At 39.2% G+C, this 23,610-nt stretch overlaps 1 protein-coding gene across 26 annotated transcripts in view; it reads left to right on the top strand.

Annotated features, from left to right (window-relative positions):
* Positions 1 to 23,610, top strand: part of CADPS (calcium dependent secretion activator) — a 481,539-nt gene that overhangs the window by 319,518 nt on the left and 138,411 nt on the right. For all 26 annotated transcript variants that reach the window (XM_035276026.3, XM_078351389.1, XM_078351390.1 and 23 more), the window contains exons 10-12: positions 1,920 to 2,028; positions 8,986 to 9,198; positions 22,961 to 23,097. In XM_035276026.3, coding sequence (XP_035131917.1) covers positions 1,920 to 2,028; positions 8,986 to 9,198; positions 22,961 to 23,097 — 459 coding nt within the window. The remainder of the gene's footprint in view (positions 1 to 1,919; positions 2,029 to 8,985; positions 9,199 to 22,960; positions 23,098 to 23,610) is intronic.

Below are 23,610 nucleotides of genomic sequence, written 5' to 3'. Positions count from 1 at the left end.
ATAATAACAAGTTGGAAAGGCCTTGTTGTATTCCAAGTTGTACTTGGAATACTGTGTAAATTTTGGAGGTAAAATAAATCCTCTTTATTGGATTGTGTATACTCAACTTTCTAGAACCAATCACATTCAATTAGTGAATGCCCAAATTATATGGCAGATTTTGCTTATGGGAGTGAAAATACAACCAAGATATATGACTCCCTAGACCTGCCTTCAGTGAATTAATAATCCAGTAGGTAAATCCACCTATTGAGCGATACTATATTAGAATGTGTGTCAAATTCAAGGAAGTAGCCCATATACATACATGTGCATATGAAGTATTTGCTCTGTGGTTATCACACATGGTATGTAAAGTTCAATTAATTCTCTAGCATCAATAAGATGCAGGTAAATACAGATGAGGACTCCAAGGCTTAGAGAGCAGACAGCTGAGCTGGGATGGGACTGCAGGCCCGTGAAACCCCCAGTCTATACTCTTAACCTTCCATTTTAGGAGAAGAGTACATTATTGGTTGTTTTGTTTATTCCAAAAAGTTAATATATGTTCTTTTATAAAAATACTCTTACTGACCCAGCCTTAGGTTTCCCCGGGCATTGCAATATAAGGAAGAAGTTCTGCAAACCCTATGCATTATAAAGAAACCCAAGTGGGGCGGTAAAGTTTCCATCAGGAGCCAACAGAGGGCAGCAACAGACAAACCAACCACCAAAAACATCCTCCTGTGGACGCCCTTCATCTCTCCACTGGGACCCTCAAGCCACGGACAGTGCGGGAGATGCATGAAGCACTCAAGAACGACAATTTCTTATTGCCATTAAAACAATACAAATCTCACCATAGAAGAGACTAAAAATGTCCCCCGCTGGGATCAAAGTTCACTTAGAAAATGTCTCTTTTAATAAAGGAAACTAAGGGATGAGGGACGTGGCACTCCTTGTCCAAGACATTTGACATCCGCGGATAGTAAATACGCCCGAGAGCTTTTAGCCCAAAGCTGGGAGGATGCTTGCTTTCCCACAGGCTCCTTGCAGACAAGCCAGATGCAGAAATGCTAAGTGTATGTGCTGGGTCTGGATGCACTAGAGCGACAGGATCCTGAAGCTGGGCCTGCAGCTGTGAGTGCCCGCCCTGCACTGGTATGGATTGTGTTGGTAGAGTGAGGCCTGCCATTAGGGCACCAGTGACAACAGCCACGCCACTGGGGGCTGAGGATTGCTCTACTGTGACTGGCACCTAGTGATCGAGCGCTCATTGCTTGTGACAGCGTGTCACTCCTGCACTTGTCTGAGATGAAAAGAAGACTTCAAAGCAACCAAAGTACTCCTTCACCAGGAAGAAGAAGGGGACGAAACATACAGTTTGATGCTGATCAAAATGCTGCAAAAAATGAAATACTAAAATAAAAAGGCATAAATAAATGAATGTCTAGTCTCTAACTTCTGACCAGAAGGTCTGTGTTGTATCTGCAAGCATGGCAGCCTCAGCCAAGGTAATGGTCACATTAGGTCGGACCTACAACATTGTTGCCATTCAACCACTTTTGACCTACAAAAATGACAATTGCATGTAGCTTAATCCAATTATATTAAAAGCAATAATGATAGTATCTAACATTCATCAAGCATTTACTAAGTGCCAGAAACAGACTCTGAGATTATTCCACATGTGAACTCATTCAGCCCTCACAATAAACCAATAAGGTAGGTTCTAAGATTATATCCAGTCTACAGATGAGATTATGAAGGCCCAGAGAGGTTAAGTAACATGCTCAATGTCACACAGCCAGGAGGTAGCAAAACTCAGTTTGAACCCAACCACTCAGTTCAGATCCTCAGAGGAGAAAACATGGGGGAGGGATTTTTTGGAGAAGACAGGCTCTAGGGGACCAACCTCACAATCTGCTTTTCCTTCCCAGGTCAGTCAGTACACGTTTGCCATGTGCAGTTATCGGGAGAAGAAAGCGGAGCCTCAGGAACTTCTACAATTGGATGGCTACACTGTGGATTATACCGACCCCCAGCCAGGTACCCACCTACCCTCTAGGCCACGAGCCCACAAACCTTCAACCTTCCCAAATCAATGGTCAACTAATATTTGCTGGGCACTTATTCCATGCTAGGTACTAACTCGATTTACTAAGGGTTTTGGCTGTGACTATGACAGCCACAATCCCTGATATTATGCCATTTTCATCCTGGTTGGTTAAATGCTATCCTAACCTGGGGCTCTGGTTTTACTCAAGGGATTCCCTACTTTAAAACCAAAAAAGTAAGAGAGCATTTTTCTTTTACCTGCCTGTATCCATATCAACTATGGACTCCACCATACAATGCCAAAAAAATTCCAAAGAAGAAGTAGTCCTACATGTACACCAAAGACGTGTGTGTGTGTGTGTGTGTTGCTTTTCATCAGTGATGTGTGAGCTTGGCAGATTTCAGTGACCAAGTGAGCCTGCCCGATATATCCCTATTCCCTAGCTACAATTCAAAAGCTCATAAGGTTAGCTGGCGGCACTTGAAACCCATCCCTAAGTGTCTTTTTTCCTAAGAAGACACCAATCTACAAGCAGAGACAATGAAGCCCTTAAGCCTTATGTAACTCAGAAATCTACACGAATGGTAGTATTTCTTATAAGTTCTACACCGCATAAGTTCCACATCCTGCCCCCTCACACCTCTCCCCCTACCCATTTTATCTTTTTCCCAGAAAAAAAAAAATGAATAGAAATCAGCCTCAAAGAACCTTCAAAATGGGAGGGGGGTGCGAAATCATTTCAGCATATTAATGAACAACAAGCACCAACAGCCCTCTCCCGGAGAAGTTTATTTTTATGCCAAATCTGCACAAGGAAAGCATTTCCAACCATACTGCATTATTTGGCCCAAAACCTTTTTCTCTACTCCCATATTGCTCTTCCACATGCAACAAAATACACATAAAAGAAAAAGAGTTTGAGAGAAGATGGGGTGCTAACCTGAAAAGGTGTGGCAGGGAAGGCCTCGGGCCCAGCCCACTTAGTAAAATGAGCCCCCTCAGAATCTCAACCCTGAGTGAGTGGGCTCAGCCCCACCCCTTTGGACTTTCACATGTTATTTGTGTATTGCCAAAGCAGAATGCAGAGCTGACCACATAAGGCATGAATTAAATGCTCTGCCTGGAAATCCTTCATAATGAGTAGAACCTACGAGTTTGAAACAAACATTTCATGCAACGTCTCATGGAAAGGATGGGGCTCCTGCCTTAAGAAACCAGTCCTTAGGACATTCTGTGATAGTTTGTGTTATTCTCAAGCCATTGGGTTTCCTTCAAAAAAATAGATTCAGTCCTCCTCAGGACTTGCATTTTGAAGTAGAAGGCTAGGGCAAGTTGTGGCGGCTCACATCTGTAATCCCAAGGCAAGAGAATCGCTTGAGACCAGGAGTTCACAACAAGTCTGGGCAACAAAACAGACATCATCAATACAAAAGCAATTTAATTTTAACCCAGGCATAGAGGCACACATCTGTAGTCTAAGCTACGAGGGAGGCTGAGGTGGGAGGATTGCTTGAGCCCGGGAGCTGGAGGTAGCAGTGAGCTGTGATTGCACCACTGCACTCCATCCTGGGTGACAGAGAGAGATGCTGACTCAAAAAACAAAAATGAGAATTGTAAAAACTGATAAATTTTAAAAAATAAAATGGGAAGCTACAGGACCCATATGAGAAGGGAAACCAATACCATCTAATAACAATAATTCCTTTTAAGCCAGTTCATTCTCCTTTTCCTGCCTGCGATTGCATTTTGCCCTCATAGTAATCCCACAAAGTGGATAGGACCAGATTCGTTACCCGGTTTTGTAAATGAAGAAACTGAGATTCTGAGAATCAAAGGATATCTAAGTTCGAGACTGCCTGGTGGCTGAGCTGGGACTCCGGGTCTAACTCATGTCATGCCTTGGCACTTGCAGTAAAGCATAGCTGCATGAGCAGCTATACCAAAGCTATAGTTGTTATTTTATCAGATGATAGCAAAATTATCTTCCCTTGGTAGGGAGGGTAGGAGTGGAGAGAGCTTTTCTATCTACATGTGTAAAGAGTAACTATGCATATATATTTTTAAAACTTATTTCTTTTTACATAGATCCCATGGGATAAAATTTATAAATTTCTTTGCAAAAGATGTAAATGGAAAGATGTAAAATGTAAATCAATTATGTTCTTCAGAATAATAAGCAGCTTCTTCTATCTTTCCATGTGCTAAGTCCTATTTATTCCCCAAGTCATGTTTGATTGAAAACGGAGACTTAAACTCTCCCAGTTGTCATAGGAAAATCTAACTCAGAATTTCTTAAAGAGTAATTATTGGCCAGACACGGTGGCTCTCACCTGTAATCACTTGAGGTCAGGGGCTCAAGACCAGCCTGGCCAACATGGTGAAACCCTGTCTCTACTACAAATACAAAAATTAGCCAAGCGTGGTAGTGCACAACTGTAATCCCAGCTGCTGAGGAGGCAGGAGAATCGCTTGAACCTGGGAGGCAGAGGTTGCAGTGAGCCAAGATCACGCCATTGCACTCCAGCCTGGGCAACAGAGCAAGACTCTGTCTCAAAAAACAAAAGAGTAATTATTAAATTACTTTTTTCTGGGCCCCACTCCTAACCTGTGAACCAGAAGGAAAGGCAGGTCAGAATCCTTGTATTTAAATAAGCACTCCAGGGGATTCCTGAGCACAGTAACATTTGCCAGCTGGAGAGACAAATAATGTATGTTTTAACAAACGTCCTCAGATTTAAGGAATCTCCTCAACTGTTCCCTGAAAGGTGAGTGAGCAAATGGGGAGGACTTCAGACTCTGTCTCTTTTCCTCCTTCTGTTTTTTTTTTCCAAGTTGTCAGTGGACCCAACTAGTGGCAGTTTTATGGGCTAAGAACACTTGTGGCCCATTGCTCTCTGCCATAGGAGGGAGGGATTCAACTAGATCTTGTTGCCTTAGTACCAGCCTGTGGTCTAGGTGGTCCCCCAAGACACAAGCATTTCCACTGAATAAACTCTACTGGGTCCTTGAAGTGTTAATTCGGTGGATTGGCAAATTATGTAAGTTTCACTTACAAGCTACTCCTTTTAAGCTAAAAATAAAAATGTTTCACTTTACCTTTCCCTGTGTATGGTTTGGAAAGTATGAAACAGTCTCTCAATTTCCATCAGATTAGATAACTAAGTCTTCAAATAAAAGAATATTAATCCAGAATAATTCAATGCCACAGTTTATCAAACAACTAAATTATTTTACACGACTCATAGAGACCTCATAAATGGACCTCGGCCATGCAGGTTGTTGGAACAGCAATCCCTTTCCCCTAGAGAGCTGGCCAACACTCCCTGGCCTGGTCTGCCTCCGTCTATTCCCAGACGTGACTTTTTGTCTTTGACCTGTGGGACTGTGCTCCTCGCTCTCAAGGAGAGCCCATGAGCACTCACAGATCACATTCTTCAGATTCAGTCCCCAGGAATTGTTGCTTTTTTAAGATTGATGCCCTTGCCGCACCTGTGGATATTCACTTTGCTCTCTCCTCTCTTGGTTCTCTTTCATCTGTTGCTTTTCTGTCTCCTCCTTGCTTTCCTTGGTGTGTCCTCAGTCTCTTGTGCTTCCTGAAAAAGGCCTGTTGCTCTCTGCTGCTCTGCTTGTCATCGCTTCTGTTGCTTTCCTTGTTCCTCTTTGCCCTTACCCACTCCAAAATTAGTCTTCATTTTGTTGTTAATAATGACTCTTCAGAGAGCTGTTAGTGAAGGCCGGGCCCTGGATTCATGCTTTAGTGCAGTATAGCACCATGGTTACAGTCATCAGCTCTGGAGCCAAACAGCTGAGGTCAGAAGCCATCTCTGACACGCACCACCCAGCTTTGTGACCATGGGCTAGTTGCCACCTTCCCCATGACTTAGTTTCCTCATCTGTAAAATGGAATAATAGTACTTATATCATAAGGCTGTTGGGAGGATTGAATAAAAATATAAAAACTTCTTGTTGTCTTTCCATCTCTGCCCCTTAAATAACTCTACAGTGAAAAGGGCTCTCCACTTCCCCAAAGTAACTCCATGCACCGACTTTCTGACAGTAGCTCCAGGAACACAGTATCCCTACCCCCAGCAGTGGGCCCTGGTGAGGGGAAGGACTTGGGGCTGGTAAAAGTGATACCAGTGATGTCCGTCCTGGTACTCCCTGACTGTAGCAAAGTAGCTTATTCCTAAGGATACCATGAGACTAGGCTACAGGTCTGTTGACCCTCTCTTCCTTTCAACTCCTTATTGCTCACTTTCCAGTCTTAAAGCACCTCTCAGAGCTCTTCCTCCTCCCTCCCCTTTCAGAATTTTTCTTTTCATTGCGCTATTCATAAGGTTCATCAGGTTTTCCCAGCTTGCTAACTCTCCATCATCCTACTCAACTTACACATTGTAAAACTTTCCATATGAAATTAAGCAAAATAGTCCCTTATAATAAACAGCACCAAAAATATTTTAGTAAAGCTTTATTGGTGTGGTATCATCAGACCCTCCATATAAAGAAGTAGCTATTTATTGTCCTAAATCCTTGGCCATTTCAAGTGCAAAACTATCAACACACACCCACACTCGCAGTACAGACACCTCAATAAATAGCATCAGTGAAGAAATCTTAATGTTACCAGAAATCTTTTCCAATGACAAATGTCAAACAGATTGCTGGCTGGACCTCATTGGAAATTTGGAGATTCTAATCACTCATTCATTCTTCTCTTAGTTTTTAGTAATTGAGGAGGTGATGAGGAACCTGATGAAGATTTGAAGTATTATTTTCATCTAGAGAATACCCAGTTACCTAAAATACAGGTTTCTGGAATGTGTTGATGGACACAATGTAGCTTTGGCCTGAACCCAAAGAGAAGTTTCCACCTATTTATATTTATAGAAGTTTCCACCTATGTATATTATATATCAAATCTCTAAAATTTAACCTTGAGAACTGCTCATGGAGAAAGATGATTTGGGGGCACATTCATTTATTCAACAAGTACTTGAGAACCCACTATGTGCCGTGTACTATTCAGGCACCAGGGATACAGCATTAAGTGAAACAGACAAAACCTATCTGCACTTACGAAGCAGAGTAAATTATATAGTTTGCTAAAACGTAATAAGAGCAATAAAGAAAAATTAAGCAAGGTAAGAGATAGGTCACAAGAAGTAGAGGTCAGGGAAGGTATCAACAAGAATGTGATGTTTAGGAAAAGGCATGAAGGAGGTAAGGGTGTGAATCATGCAGATACCTGAAGGAAGAGTGCTCCAGGCACAGAGAAAAGCAAATGAAAGGTCCTGAGGTGAGCACACACCTGTGATATTCCGAAAAGCAGGAAGCCAGTGTGGCTGCAATGAAGTGAGTACATGTGTGCATAGAGGGAGAGAGAGACTACTAGGAGAGAAGGTTAGAGGGGGCAGAGGACCAGTTCATGGGGCCTTTCAGGCCTCGTCAGAACCAATGCTTTTCCTCTGAGTGGAAGCTGGAACTCCTGGCAGGTTTCGAGCAGAAGAGTGACATGACCTGGCTCTAGTGCTAAATCAAGGACTTTGGCTGCCATGTGAGAATCAACTACAGAGAGTGAGGATAAAGGCAGACAGGTCAGCTAGGAGGCTCTTAAAATAATACAGGGATGATCATGGCTAAATTTATGATGGCTGCAACTGGAGATAGAAGTTGTCAAATTCTGGTAACGTCCTAATGGTGGGACCATCAGAATTTTATGATCTATTTGAAGTGGGTAGTGAGAGAAAGTAAAGAGTCAAAATTGACCCCAAGATTGGGGGTTTGGGTGGCAAGAGAGATGGACTCAGCTTTGCTGAGGAGGTCAGGGAGAAAGACCAGGAGTTCAGTGTTGGATTTGACAAGCTTGGGATGTCTATCAGATATCCATGGGGAGAAGTCAAGAAAGATATTCAAGTCTGGGGCCCAAGGGAGAGGTCCAGGTTGGAGGGAGAAATACGAGGGCCATCAGCATACTCATGGTACTTAAAGGCTGGATGGTATAACCTGAGAGAAGGTATAGCTGAAGAAGAAAAGATGGGCAAAGACAGAAGGCCAGGGTATGCCCGCATTCAAAAATCAGGAAGAAGAGGAGTCGGAGCCAGCAGACAAGACTAAGGAGAAGCAGCCAGGAAGGTAGGAGGAAAGTCAGGTTTCCTGAAAGCTAAGTAAAGAAAGCATCTTGAAGAGAAGGGCGTGAGTGCAAATGCTGCTGATAGGTGGATGGGCCCAGTAAAATGAAGACTTTGAATCGACCATTGGATTCAGCAATGTGGAGGTCACTGGTCATTCAGCAATGTGTCTACTGAAACCTGGACAAGTTTCAGTGAAGCAGCAGCCCGGCTGGAGGGGTTGTAAAGCAGAGGAGGAGGGGAGAGACCCTTGCTACTCAACATGTGGTCCTCAGACCAGCACCATCTGTATCATCTGGGAGCTTGTTAGAAATGCTGCATCCCAAGCTCCATTCCAGACCTACTGAATCAGAAGCTGCATTTTAACAAGATGCCCAGGGGATTAATATGGGCTTTTCAAACTAAAATTTGAAAAGCCTTGGTAGAGGTTTTCCTTTCATTATAAAGAGAAGAGCAATAGAATAGTAGCTGAGGGGAGAGATGAGGTAAAGAGAGGTTTTTGTGGTTTGTTTGTGTTTAAAGATGAAGGAAAAAATGGTATATTTATAGGCAGGTGTTTGTCCAGTAGCAGGTAGCCTGCTTGACAGTTCTATCCCCAGCAGGACACAAAAAAGATAAGAACCAGGCTTGGAGACACTTCTTCAACATCACAGTCCCACTCTGTGGCCAAGTGAGTCTCAGACTTCCCATCCTACATTAATTGCTACCCTCCGCTTCTGCCCCAAGGAAAAGCAGCAGAAACTGCTTTTCCAAGGTCTGAGTCCATTTGAGAATGTCGCAGCTCAGCTTAGTAGAAGTTGTTACTCCCTTTTCTTCCAGGTTTGGAGGGTGGCCGAGCCTTCTTCAATGCCGTCAAGGAGGGAGACACCGTGATATTTGCAAGTGATGATGAACAAGACCGCATCCTGTGGGTCCAGGCCATGTATCGGGCCACGGGGCAGTCACACAAGCCTGTGCCCCCAACCCAAGTCCAGAAACTCAATGCCAAGGGAGGAAATGTGCCTCAGTTGGATGCCCCAATCTCTCAATTTTGTAAGTAAATAATGCCATTTTACAAAAAATAACTCTGTAGAGTAAACCTTCCAAAGTTGAATTCGAAAACGTAGTTGCTTTTATATTTAAAATTTATAAAATCAAGTTTGCTGAAAACAAATAGTGAATTCAGGGGGAAAGTTGGGACAAATGTTAGGTGAAAGTAATTTTAAAGTGCAATACTTGACCTTCTCCCACAAGGACTAAAGGAAGGAAAGTGTATTTTAGGTGGATTTTATCTGTTTTGGTGAGAGTATGGAATTCACAGCCAAACATGTATTTGTTTGAGTCCTTCAAATATAGTAGATTATGTATGTCCTTGCTTCATTTCTTCCTATTAAAAGTAATTTAAAAATAGGGATGATTTGAAATCAACTTAAATCTGCAATTTAGAACCATTTAAAAATAAATGATGACATTATCACATGCAGTGAAAAAACAAAACATGGTCCCTAAAATCCCATTCCGAGCTAAAATACCAGAGACCCAAAATGAAACTGTCTCCTTAAACAGCCCCAGTTCATAGTCGAGTTTTTCCTCCTCTTATCTCTGCATACATTTAATTTCTTGCCCCTTTTCCATGTCTTCTACCTAAAATGGCTTTTATCTATCACTACTTCTGATACACAGGGTAAGGTGAAAGCCAGTACATGTTTGGAGACATTTATTAAAACAAAGAAAATGGAGAAATAACGTAATTCTTTTTTGTTCCAAACATTCATTCTAAATAGAATCTTTTGCCTTATGCTGAATATCAAGTCAATTAGAGTTAACTCAGGTACAATAATTTTTAGCAATAATCATGAAGATTTTTTACTTTAGTATGGAATTCACTCATTCATTCTAGATCACTGACAACTGTGTAGAGAAAAGACATGCTAATGAGAAGGACAGACAAGGTACCAGCTCCTATAATACCTGCATCCCACTGGGGAAGCCTAGATAGTAAACAAGTGAAGAGATCAATAAGAGTTTCAGACACTGACTGGTACATACCATGAAGTCACACATTTAGCGGTGGCTGAGTGAGAAGGAGAGATGTTAGACAATCAAAGAAGCTTTCCCTGAGCTTAAGTTCAAATGATAGGTAGTCAGCTCCACAAATATTTGAGAAAAGAGAATTGCCATTGAAGGAAAAGCAAAGGCAGAGACTTAACCTCTAACACAGTGTTGCACGATCTCTACTCTGTTGCTCTTAAACAAAATATGGATGTGGGTGGAATAATTTTGCAGCTATAATTACTAAATAGAGGTAAACTTGCATTTCAGTGAATTCTACAGCCATGCCCACTTCTGTCAACAAAACTATATTCTTATACCTTGCAACACCCTTGCTGATCAGGAAATACAACTTCTTTTGGATTGCAAATTCTATCAGATGCTCCCAGGAATTCCTGTCCAGTACTGATGGTGATGCATGCCCTTGTGGAACAGTGTAAATAATCATGTAATAATTACTGTGAGTTTCCACAGAGAAAATCATGAAAGAATAAGAAAGAGATTGGGGCAGGACTTGAGGGGAAAGGAGTAGCCCTGTGCAAACACGTACCACTGAGTTCTCCACTCTCTTCTTATATTCTCTAACATCTTCTGGCACTTAGGTTTACTTGGGAGCAGTAAAGAGAGCAATAGCTATTAGTTGAGATAAATCATACCCAATATTTGTTTAATTGTTGTTTTAGAAAAAAAAAAAAACACTATGACAAAAACCCCTCCTTCCACCTTGCCCAATATGCTCTTCAAGTTTTTTCTCCTCTTACTTCTGCATGCATTTAATTTCTTGCCCCTTTTCCATGTCTTCTTGCTACCTAAAATGGCTTTTATCTAGCAATACTTCTGATACACAGGGTAAGGTGAAAGCCAGTATATGTTTGGAGACATTTATTAAAATAAAGAAAATGGAGAAATAAAGTAATTCATTTTTGTTGCAAACATTCATTCTAAAAAGAATCGTCTGCCTTACACTGAATATCAAGTCAATTAGAGATAACTCAGGTACAAGTTTCATTTTTAGCAATAATCATTATGATTTTTTACTTTATTATGGAACTCACTCATTCATTCTAGGTCATTGAGCCACTGTGTAGAGATAAGACATGCTAATGAGAAGGACAGACAAGGTATCAACTCTTATAATACTTGCATCCCAATGGGGAAGCCTAGATAATAAACAAAAGAACAGATAAATAAGAGAATTTCAGACACTGGTAAATACCATGAAGAATGCCATTTAGTGGTGACTGAGTGAGAAGGAGAGAGATTAGTACATTTGGAAATAACACATCCTATCATAACCTCTTGAAAAGGAATTATCCATGTATCAGAAAAAAAAATCTAATTATAATCATTCAAGTCAACCTCATAAAACATGTATCTCAGGTGATATTTGGAAAATACTGGTCTTATTTCCAAATAATCTTCATTTCCTCTAAAGTCATTTCACCTTACATTCAGTGTCTCTGTTCTGTCATCTGCCCGGATTGACAAACTGCTACATGGTTTGCTATTGACCCCACTTTTTCCTCTCCAGTAAAAAGAAGAGGAAGGACATTCAGGAGTAAAATTAGAGACAAGACAGTGATTAAAAAAGGAAACTGTGATGGAAGCTGCAGAAGAAGAGATGTCTCTTCATAAAATGCAAAGGGGCTCTTGATTTAGATTTCTCTCTGTGGATAGGATTCATTTAGTTGTGAAATTAGAATGCTAATTGTTAGGCATCAGCAGAAAGATTCCATTGAATACACACAGCTTGATGCATATCACTACTCTAGTTGAAACACGGAACTTTTATTAAATGGAGCATCCAAAGCAATATCCTAAAAGTTAAAATCTGGGGAGTGAATGATATCATCCCTAGGGAATATATGTAAAGTAGGCTGAGAGATGAGTGAGAAAGCCAGATCAGGCATGCCTCTGGGATTTATCAGTACCTGATGGTAGATCTACCTTCTTCTCTACTGTCTCCTTTATCACTGCCTAGGAATAGGAGATCTCCAGAGAGCATGAGGCCCTGCTACATCTACTAAGTTCTAAAAGGAGAAGCTACTACAGTCAGCTATGGAGACTGTGTAATGCGGGAAACACCTTGCACATACACAAAAATGTGAATGGCACACATTGAGTTCTGCAGTGCCCAGTCTGCACAACTGGGCCATGTAATAAATGGCAGCCCTTACCCAGAACTTCAGTCCAATAGCGTTGATCCCAGTCATCCTATGATTACTTTATTATCCCTGCAACAGAGCCTCAGCACTGCTCCAAATTCTATCTGTTGCTAGTTTAAACACTTAATAAAAACAGTAGCCAGAGTACCAGCCACTGTGGCATCTGTTCCTAGAATTTACAAGCCAGAAGAGAAAACCAGTTAGGATTTAACCAATCCAAACTTTATACCTGAGCATCTACAAAAAGATCAAAAAAGGAACCAGGAATTTTACATTCCATGGTATCATTGGGTAGTTATGCACAGCAACCAAAAAAAAAGTGGCTAGATATGAGGGAGTACAGTCCTCCCTCGGTAGAAATTGGCTCCACGGCCCCCTGCAGATACCAAAATCCATGGATTTTCAAGTCCCTTTTATATAATGGTATGCTATTTTTATATAACTTATACACATCCTCCCATATAATTTGAAACTTACCTAGATTACTTATAATACTGAATACAATGCACATGCTCTGTAAATAGTTATTATACTGTATTTTTTAGGAAATAATGACCCAAAAAAAGTCTGTACATGTTCAGTACAAATGTAATTCTTTTCTGAATGTTTTCAGTCCACCACTAGTTGAGTCCATGGATGCAGAACCCATGGATACTGGAGGGCTGATTGTATATCATAACTTTTAGTAGAGTCTGCCACAGAATGGTGGTTAGTTCATAATTACTTCACAGCTGCTGTAATTTGTAAAACTTGAATGGTCACTACTAAATAGATTAAGCGTCACACATGATGAGTATCTTAGTCAAACCCACAGTGTTGATTCTTACTTAGGGTGACCAACCCATCCTGGTTTACCCAGGATGTCTCTGCTTTTAGCACTGAAAATCCTGTGTCCCAGGAAATCCCTCAATCCTGAGCAATGCAGGATGGATTGGTCACCACATACTACAAAGCAGGAAAGATGAAAAAGAATGGTAACATAGTTGTAAAGAACAAATTTTAGTTCTTCAGTTACATTTGGTTGCCAATCTATACACTGATTTATTTTAATCAAGTCACATCACAAAAATTAAGTCAATCACAGATTCTCTAGCTAAGAAAAAAAACGTTTAAAAAAAATCAAGTATTGCATTTTAAAAAGGTTTCCTTGACTTCCAAAAAGGTAAGGGTCATTGTTAAGTACTTAACTCTGCACACATTTCATTAAATCTTGTTTTTGAATAGTTGTTCAAAGTACTTTTTGCCATTCTTACTAGTGAATAAGTTTTAAGAACATCCGCCTTTCAGTGCCTTAACTTTATAATTGCTTTATTAGTATTTACAAGACAAATGGAAGCTATATAGAAACAGAAAGCTACATACAGAAAGGAAGCAAAATGGAAATATTTTGGGGCTAGAGAAAAATAAACAGTCCAGTCTTGTTATGTTGCTGTCTGTTTAAGGGAAACTTAAGAATGGACCATTTTTACAGTTTGGAAAACTTGGGAGTAATTGTGAGTTTATTTGGGTCTTTCTAAATTCAGTTTAGCAGTTTTTATTTTTTGCAATTTCAAAAGCTCAATTTTAAAATGAAAAGACATGTCTAAAAGAGTGGAGTGGGATATTTATGTGGAATTGTAAAAACTGAAAAAATAGATCCTGCTATTCATTAGTTTGTGTGTGACTCTACAAAGATTTTTGGGAGGGTTTCACCAACCTTTAAAACTTTTTTGTTCTTTTGTAGTATTTTTATGTGTGTCATTGTTGATTTAATTTTTTTCTTTTTTTGTTAAAATTTAACAAAATTAAGTCAGTACCTAGCTATACAACTTTTTTAAACAAATACTTGCAATTCTCCAATTTTTAAAGCCAATGCTTCTTACCTTGGAAACAATGTCCAAATCTGTAGTTGAGTGTTCCACGATTTATTGTGCCATGTGGCCTCTCATTGAGACATCTTATCCCCTGTCCATTATGTGTTAGTGGAACAGTGAAAATTAGTACCTCAATTCTCATTTGGATTAGGGTTGGGTGGGGGGAAGAGGGTATTTTAAGCTTTGACATTTGGTCAATGGTTATTTAATATATCACTTGCAATGAGTCATTCTAATGTCTGTTTCTCAACTAATAACTGTTAATCACATCATAGAACCCCAAAGTTGGGTATTTTTGAGAATTGTTCTATTTTTTGCTACCACCTGAATGTCTTCAATGGTTAGGGGGATTTGGGTTACTGTTGGTTTGGGGGAGGTTGATTTTGATTTTTTGTTTTGTTTCATTTAAGTTTTCTTGTTCAATCTTTGCTCGAACCCAAGAACTTAGGCTGCTAGGTTAGAACTCCTGTCTGCTTTCCTGAGCCTTGTTGCTAGTCTTTATGTTATTCTGGTTTGTTCCTTCTTACCCTGCTAACTTCTAGCTGGACTGAAGGGTAAGTGCTCCCCTATAGCTAGCACAGCTCAGATAATCAGACTAGATTATCTGACACCTGCAATGTGCTTCCCCACCCTTAAATCTTCCTCATGTCTAGACTTTATAGTACAACTTTTCATGTTATTTTCCTGACCTTAGGTTTGAAATGTAAGCTTCCATACTGAAACTAGGATGCATGTGATGTGTGCATAATTGCCTCCTCTCCTTGGCTTTCATATTGGCATCAAATGATCCTCGGAGTAAAGCCAACCATTAACATCTAATTTTTTTTTCATTCCAAGAATATTAACATCATAACAAAATGGCAAATAATGCCTTTGTTTCATGGAATTCACAGCTACCTGACTGCTTAATGCCTGAAAACAGATCATTTTGCACTCTGATGATGTGTTGTTGTTGTTGTTGTTGTTTTCCCATTCCAAAGATTTGAATGGAGAGTACCAATGGTGTGGTAACCATGGATACTTTAAAAAATAACTGGGGTAGGAAACCCAGAGATGTTAACTGAGCAAGACTGGAAGTAATTGTGAAATACAATTAAGAAAGTAAATGCATTATCTGAACACTAAAGAATTCATTCTACCTGGCTTAAGGGTGTGCTCTAATGTAAGACCCAATAGAGGATTAATTTTGAAAGGAGAGCTACAATACATGGGAATACCACACACAAAAACAGGAAATTAAGGACATGACTGAATCCATGTCGCTCATTTACAAATGCTTTAGATTCACAATCTTACAATGCCAAGGAGGGTTTTAACCTCTGGTCTCAAATGTCGTTCTGCTACTCCTCCAAGAACAATGACAACAATAACGTTTTTGACATCATTTGTATTTGTATTTTTCTAAAAATACCCATGTAAGAGAAAAAGGAAACTTTAAAACTTTAGAAAAATCTTTCTCTTCACTATTTGAGTTATTAGTAAAAAAAGAATACATGCTTCCTTAATTTATATAGAAAAAAGCTATCAACCAAAACTGTGTTGAGGAGACTTAACATTAGAGGGAGTTAGAAAAATTGGTCAAGAGAGCAGGCAAATATGTATTTGAGTATTCTGAATGCTAATTTAGAAGAAGTAGGTCATATCATTTCTCCAAACCATTTAATAATAGTCTTTTCTTCAAATTCTTTTTTTTTTCCTTCTTTAATTTGCTTTTTCCTCCCTTTCTTTCTTTTTCTTTTATTTTGCATAAATGTACCCCTGGCTAGCAGACAGACTTTTTTTACCACTTCAAGCAGATACTTAATTTAACTTTACTTTTCTTGAATGTCTGATGAGGCATTTTAAAAGGCTTATCATAGAACGTAAACTTAGTGGGAATTTAGGATTTTGCTATACGTTTTTTAAAGAATGAAAGAAAGGATGGATCAATAGATGACTGAATGAATTCTGTTCTAAACTAATTTACATGTATTTGCACAACAGCGCATTGCTATCCTAGTAGATTTTTAAGTAGTTGTTTGCCTTAATTCCTTTCTATAGTTTTATCTCATAAAATTTTTGCTCTATCTTCTTATATTGTCAACTTGCAGTTGCTACATTGCAGGAATGCAATATCAAATAATTAATTCAATATTAACATAATTCATATGACCCAAAGCCATACTGTAAACCATGTTCCTTTTCATTGTAAAAGGAAATCACTTTTTAAAAGAATAGATTCCCATAATCAGGTCTAAAATTTTCCAAACACTGCAATTTGATCTAAACAGACCATATTAAATGAAGGTTCACCTCACTGTTAACTACTTCAGACATACTTAACATATTATTTATTAGTTAGTTGAATATTTTCATGCCCTATAGTGATTCATAGTAAGAGTATTAATCAGGTATAGAAAATTTATTTTTGCTCATGTTGGAGTGAATATATAAACATTGAGTACTCTGTAAGTTAATATAACTACAGCAGAAAAAAAAACTAAGATCATTTATATATTTCACTTGAGATCATTGACAAAATATCTTATATGATTTTTACTCAGAGCAGCTGTCTGACAAAGAATTACAGAAATTAACATTGAAATAAACATCACACACTTATTATCTTGGGAGGATTACCATAGTAGTTTTAAATTCAAGATCTCTGCATGATGCAGTGTGAGCCTTGAGAGCTTCCAAAGAAGCCATCCTCTCTTGACCATTCATATTAGCCCAGTTTAGCTGAAGGGACGATGAAAGAATTAAGTTGTTTCTCAGTTAAGTGGTCCATCTGTGCCTGCGGGCAGCAGGCATGGGAGGGCCAGTCTTTTGCTTGCTGTGCAGAGCTCAGGCAGGGCACAACCTCCCCTTGTTACTTGACTATCCCAAGAAAAGCTCTTCTAGAAAAATCCATAAACAACCAGCTGCCATCAATCATTGTCATTTCTTTATTTCATGTCTTCTGATGAGGCTGACTACTGTCATTGTTCGTTATTGTCCAAACCATACATTCACTCTTGTACTGTCAAGCAGATATGACAAGCACACATTTTCCATGTAAGAGAGATACAAAGTCACCTTTTAATTTGCAGTTTGGGTTCACAGATGACTTTAGAGTTGCATTAGCTATTCTCTTGCCTCTAGCATCCATCAGGAGTAGCAACAGCCATAACTGTGCTCTAAATTTCAATGTTAAAACAACTACTTCTAGCTTATTACAAAAGGGATTCATGAGAGAGAAGAACCTCTTTCAGATAATTTGTTAATAATACAATCAGAATTATTTTCAACAAAGAATTTCTTTTTCACTAGCCTAGAAATATTTCCAAAATGTAATCTTATAAAATAAAAAGGTAGCTTTTACCTTTTATCTTCAATCCCTAAGCTGTTGGAGTAGTAGGAAAATTTCAATAAAATAAAAATATGAAAGCTATACTATTCCTCTTAGAAGATTACATTTATTTGCTAGACATTATTGCAAGCCTATCTAAAAATATATATGTTAGAAACAAGATCACATAAGTATTCTTGATATTGAGGTAATAGATCATGAAAAATAGTATATGGAAAAAAGGAAAAAGCTATCAAACACGAAATGAACCCAAATATCATGATCAAAGAACAACATAAATGACAGAGTAGTCAATTAGGGACCATATCACTTGAATTTTAACGAAGTAAATTAAACGAGGGTATACAAGCCACATAATAGTATCACTTTAGGAACCAGTGTTTTCCCAGCATTCCTTAAATGTCAAACCAAAATTGTTTCCAAGCAAACTTGGGGCCAAGGTTTAGACTAGTTTCTGCTTGAAAGTGCACCTGCTCTTCATAAGTCTGTGTGTTCATCAGCCTACGTCTGTATCGTGGATACCATTGACAGTGCTTGAAGTTTCTTAATGTAGGTACCAATATCAGCATTACCCATCCAAGCTTAGTTTGAAGTCACTCCCCTATGCCCATGTCGTAAAGAACTAAAAAATTCTTATGCTATTAAACCCCCGAAGTGAAACAGGTAGCAATGTTTACAAGGTGTGTTGAATTATGCCCTAGATACAGAGCCTATAAAATCACATAACTCACTCTCAGTACATCGGTACATTCAGAGCCCTTGCAGACCAAGCAGGACTTATGAACTACTTCCTAAGGCTAGGTCTGACAAAGGTAAAGATTGAAGTTGGTTCTTAAATTGTCAATCTTTGATTTCTAGAAAACTGATAAATACAGTTAATGAAAAAGAGCATTAGTATGCATCTTCCAAAGCAAGAGATCATCCAAACATCACTGGGGTTTCAAGCAGCCGCTTTACCCTCCTCATTCTTTTTTGCTTAACCTGATGTTCAAATTTATTTTCATTCTCTTGACACATGCCAAATATTGGCAAAGGAAGTCATCCCAGAATGTCCTGAATTCAGGAATTCACTCTTTCATGCTTCTTGCTCTGGGCTGTTTTCCCTCTGCTAATGTCAACACTGGAGTTTTCTTTTTCTTTAATCAACCAATTCCAATTGTTTGTACAGGGGGAAATGGAGTTGCAAGGAGCATTTATTTTTTATGTTTGACACTGTGGAAGAACAGACCGGGACAGTGCAAGAATGACTGTATGGTGTTGCTTGGGAAGCGCCCACAAGTTCTTTGAAACAGAATTTGGAACAGCTGGACCACTGCAGTGTTTTATTTTAAAATAGACAACATATGTAATGCATATGGTCCTAGACATGTATGGAGACACAGGCAGACAATCTGAATGGTATCCAAAGACACCTGCACCTAGAATTCTGTTTCCTTCTATAAGATTTTTTTCCCCTAAGAGCACATGTTCCTACTTTTGGATTTGCAAGATACCATCTGAATCCCCATGTGTGTGACTCCTTAATAAAGTCAATGGGAAGTTTCCTGGGATGAAGGTGTCAGAGTAAGTCAGTTAATAAACCCTCCTGAGGACCTGGCTCCTCTAAGAGCTGGCAGAGGTAATAAGAGATTAGAAACTTGCCCTCAAGGAACATGATAGCTACCAAGAGGTTCAATTTTATGTCTGTGTCTTGACCACAGAGAAACTGGAACATAACCCAATGAAAACACAGAGACAGGACGTAGGAATTGGTTACAGAGGGCAGAAAAGAAACATAAAGCAGAGAGAAAGAGAAGGACTCCCAGCTTCCTAGAAAGGATAAGGTTTAAGAAGCAGAGAAGGAATAGAACATTAGCTATACATTCAGAGACATCCTGGCTCACTAAGAACTAGAAACGAACTAGCCTTTTGAACACTACGGATCCTGCTTGTTTACTCCTACCTAACGTTTATTGAGATCTTAATAGATGCCAGGGCCCTAGGTACTTACCAGGTACTTCTCATCAGATCCTCTCAACAGTCCTCTGAGGTAGACTTGACTATTACCTTCAATTTACAAAGGAGGCCAAGGAGGCCCAGAGGCATTAAGCAACCTGCCTCATATCACATACCTAGTTGTGGCAGAGCTAGTCTCAAATATATTGTTTGTGACCTGCCTAGACCAGGTCACTTAACTACTTGCTATGCTAGCTCCTGTTAAATAAGCTGTTTCCAGTGAATTTAGTATATAAATATTCCACAAAATCAAGACATAAAAATATTTGTTAGTAGAGTGAATTTCCATATTCCGATAAGATAAACACATTATTTTAATAAATATGTATTTAGTATCTACTATGTGCCAAATACTGTTCTAGGGCTGGGAATGTAGCAAAAACAAAAACTACCAAAGCCCCTGCTTGGATAAGCTTAAACATCAGAGTTTTTTCATTAACACCTTGAAACCGCACTCCCGGCTTACTCCTCCTCCTTTTTTTTTACAATATAATAAGCTCAGTAAATATAAGCTCAATGAAACTCAAAGGTTTTGTGGGAGCCAGCCACTCTTGTAAATGCTCTTGAGTTGTTGAAACCATTAGAATAATGAGCCCAATTCTGAGTAAATGATAATTTGGGACAAGTAAAATCCAGAGGCTGCTCACTTTACTTGCTGGAAATTCCCACCACATTAAGCTCCGTTGCACACATCGTGTGCAAGGGATCTTAAGGATCATTAAATTACAGCCGATGACAGCAAGAAAGGAACTGAAAATTCAGCTCCTCTTACACACAGGGAAACTGATGCTCAGAGAGATAAACAATTCTGCCAGCATCCTACAGTTATTTGAAAACAGAGCTCGAACTAAAATCCAGACCTCCTAAATCCAGTCCTGGGATCATGCTACAAGTGGATCAGGAGAAAGAGGAAAGAAAGGAAGAAGGGAAAAAGAAGTTTTATGTTGACGTTACTTTTTGAAAACAAAAGCAGGCTGATTTTAGGCTTATTTTTCTATAAGCTTGCTTTAAAATGTTAGTAAAAAATGAAATCGTTCTTTAGATTTACTCAGCCTAGAATTCGCACCACAAAGCTGCATTCATTGAGCCATTGTGATGGATTGAGGAGTAGGGAGTGGGTCTGAGTCCAGGTCTTCATAGAGGAGCCAAGTCGCCTTTTCAGATCCATTTTTCTGAGTGGCCACCAACGCAAAATAGGTCATCAGCAAAGTTTTCAAGAGTTTCAACAAATAAAAAGAGTAAGAGACTTGAAACATGTGCCATATTCTTTTATCAGCTACAAAAGAGCCCCTCTCTCCCTGAGCTAAATGACCAGTTTTACCATCATAATTGAAGAGCAATAAAATAGCCAAGCCAAACTGGCAGAGAAAGGCTCCGGCCGGTTTGTCAGCTTGCAGCCTTTTCTGAGAAATCCGAGAGCAAGAAGCTGCTGCTAGCCAAAATGCCTGATCTATCTGTTAAAACTGGGAGGCGAGAGATGGATAAGGCTTTTTATGAGGATGAAACAGCATGAGCAATTTGTGTGTACCCCACGCTTAGTTTTTCCCGAGTTAAATTGATCTGGGACTGACAAGTTGGAGGTGAGAGGGCAGAATCTATCATCAGAGGGGATACAGAAATGTCACTTGGATTGCAGGAGTGTCATTATGCAAGGGGAGACTACAGTTGGAGCAGGTTTAAGACATTTGCCTTGGGCCGGAGGAGTCACACACATGCCCTAGAAGCAGCTAGTTTTACCCGCAGCGACAACTTCTGACCATCCTAAGTCAAAGAAGAAATGTAGTTTGGAGACCAAACAACCAAACTGAAAGAAGCCTCCTAGATTGAAGCAGCCAACCTCAAACTGAAAACACTTTGCTGAGGATCAGTCCGAGGCAGTTAATGCAGCAAGGAGGATTCTCTCCTATTCTCTAATATAATTCCCGCACATGTGATATCCTTTCCAAAAGCTGTGTTTTACTATTCTAATGGAGTGATTTGGCTGTTAAAATACACATTCTTCAACTTGCCTTCTGGAAACCGTTGCTTCTGTGAGTCTTGGGCATAAACGATACATCTCGTTCAAACACGAACCACTTGCTGCTTCTGTAAAGAACGACAATATTCTTTTAAAAATCTAACAATAAGGAGGTATAAATCTGACAATACCATGCATTTAGCTTTCAATGATCCATTAATATAATATCAATAATAAAAGGAGAAATCATTTGAAAGTCACACTGCTAACTATCACTCAAGCTAACAGCCATTCCCCAAGTCTGGGAGAGCGAAAGAAGAGCTGCCTGGGACTGAGGCCACGTATGAAAATATTACCCAAACTACTCCCAAGTCAGAAATCGATTTTTCCCATGTCCTGACAGCATCGCTAGTTCCTGGCAGGTCCCCGTATTCCAGTAGAATGTTGCATACAAGAGGGTGAATAAAATCTTTTGCTTGATTTGATATAAGATTCTTTTTCTCCATAGTCTGCATATCAGGAGAGTCAGTAAAGATGAGGTGGAGTGAGCCAATTTCTTTAATGGAGAGCACCTTCATTCCTACCTCTTTCGGATTTGCCTGGTCACACTCGAGTTGAATTCTCTGAGTTATTTTGCCAGTTGAGTATAGCGTATTTTAGTTATACATGTTGAGATTAATCAGTTAGCCCTTAGGAGGTTTTGCCTACAGCCTTCACCCCGTAAGGAAAAGTGTGAATACATTGAGACTATCAATTCACAATAAATGGCAGATCATAGCCCTTGCTGAGTAAATCTGTTTGTCTCTTTCCTAAGCTTTGCTAACTGAGTAAGCACACTGTAAGGCAATGTCCTTGATTATCACAAGCTAAATTCCCATTTAACTTAATCTCAGTTTCAATGAAAATCTTTTTTTTTTAATTTTGGAAGGTGGGGACGCAAACCTTTTATGAAACCAAATTGGCAATGGGGATTTGGAAGAAGAGGATACAAATATTGTCACTTTGCTGAAAATCAGCATAACCCTTTTTCCAGATAATCCCAATAATTGCAGAGAAATTGCTGTAGACATAACCACTGGAATGGCAGAATCTATTAAAAACCTACAAAGCTAAATAGGTTATCTTAAGCAAAGATCCGATCTGCTTTCAGTGTTTGGTGAAATGCAGGCGAACTTACGGTCTTGTGCTTAGTTTTTAAAGAACAATATAAATGCACTGGAAATGTGATCATTTGATAAACATGTTGATGCCAATATATTTTTGCCTAAATGCAATAAACTCACCAGTAAGTGATGCAAGTTGACAATGGGAGGTAAAAAGAATATCTTGGGGATGTTAGTGGGAAGCAACGGGGAAACAGCTAACGTTCATAATGTCTAGTGAATTCCTGTGTATTTGAAATGTCAAAGAAAATGCGATGTTTCTCTAAATTGTGTCTCTCTCTACATGTATAAATGAACAGACGCAGATAGAGCTCAAAAACATGGCATGGATGAATTTATCTCTTCCAACCCCTGTAACTTTGACCACGCTTCCCTCTTTGAGATGGTACAACGCCTTACTTTGGATCACAGACTTAATGATTCCTATTCTTGCCTGGCAAGTATATTCTTTGGTCTACAGCAATTTAAACATTACATTTTTTTCATTTAAATATTTCTCTACCTTTATGTCAGAAGCTCTTTTCTCCATTACAAAATCCCTTTAACAATTATAAATGTGTTTCCGATTTCCTGGGTTGAGATAGTTTTACTTACCAAAGAAACAAGACTGAGCGGGAGGAAGTTATCAGTAGAAACAGATCCAATTCCCCAGCCTCCCTATCTTAGCTTCCCCCTTTTCAGCTGCTACATGAGAAATATTCCCAAGAGGGTAATCGAGTTTGGCACCTGCTTGTGGAGAACTTGTAAAAATTGCCTCAGTAGCTTAGAGTTTACGATGCCCTTCCCTCCCCATCCCAGACCTGGTAATGCTATCTCATTAAATGAATGTATTCTTTCTGCGTATTTTCTTAAAGGTTAAAATGATTTATAAGTAAACTTTATTTTTCATAAGCTAAATTGATTTGGGTTTGTTTTGATGGCTTTTTTTTTCTTCACAATATTCGCAGGA

This window comes from Callithrix jacchus, chromosome 15, assembly GCF_049354715.1.
Source record: "Callithrix jacchus isolate 240 chromosome 15, calJac240_pri, whole genome shotgun sequence".
Classification (NCBI taxonomy): domain Eukaryota; kingdom Metazoa; phylum Chordata; class Mammalia; order Primates; family Cebidae; genus Callithrix; species Callithrix jacchus.
The sequence above is the reverse complement of the archived record's forward strand: the minus strand, read 5'-3'. Positions and strand labels throughout refer to the sequence as shown.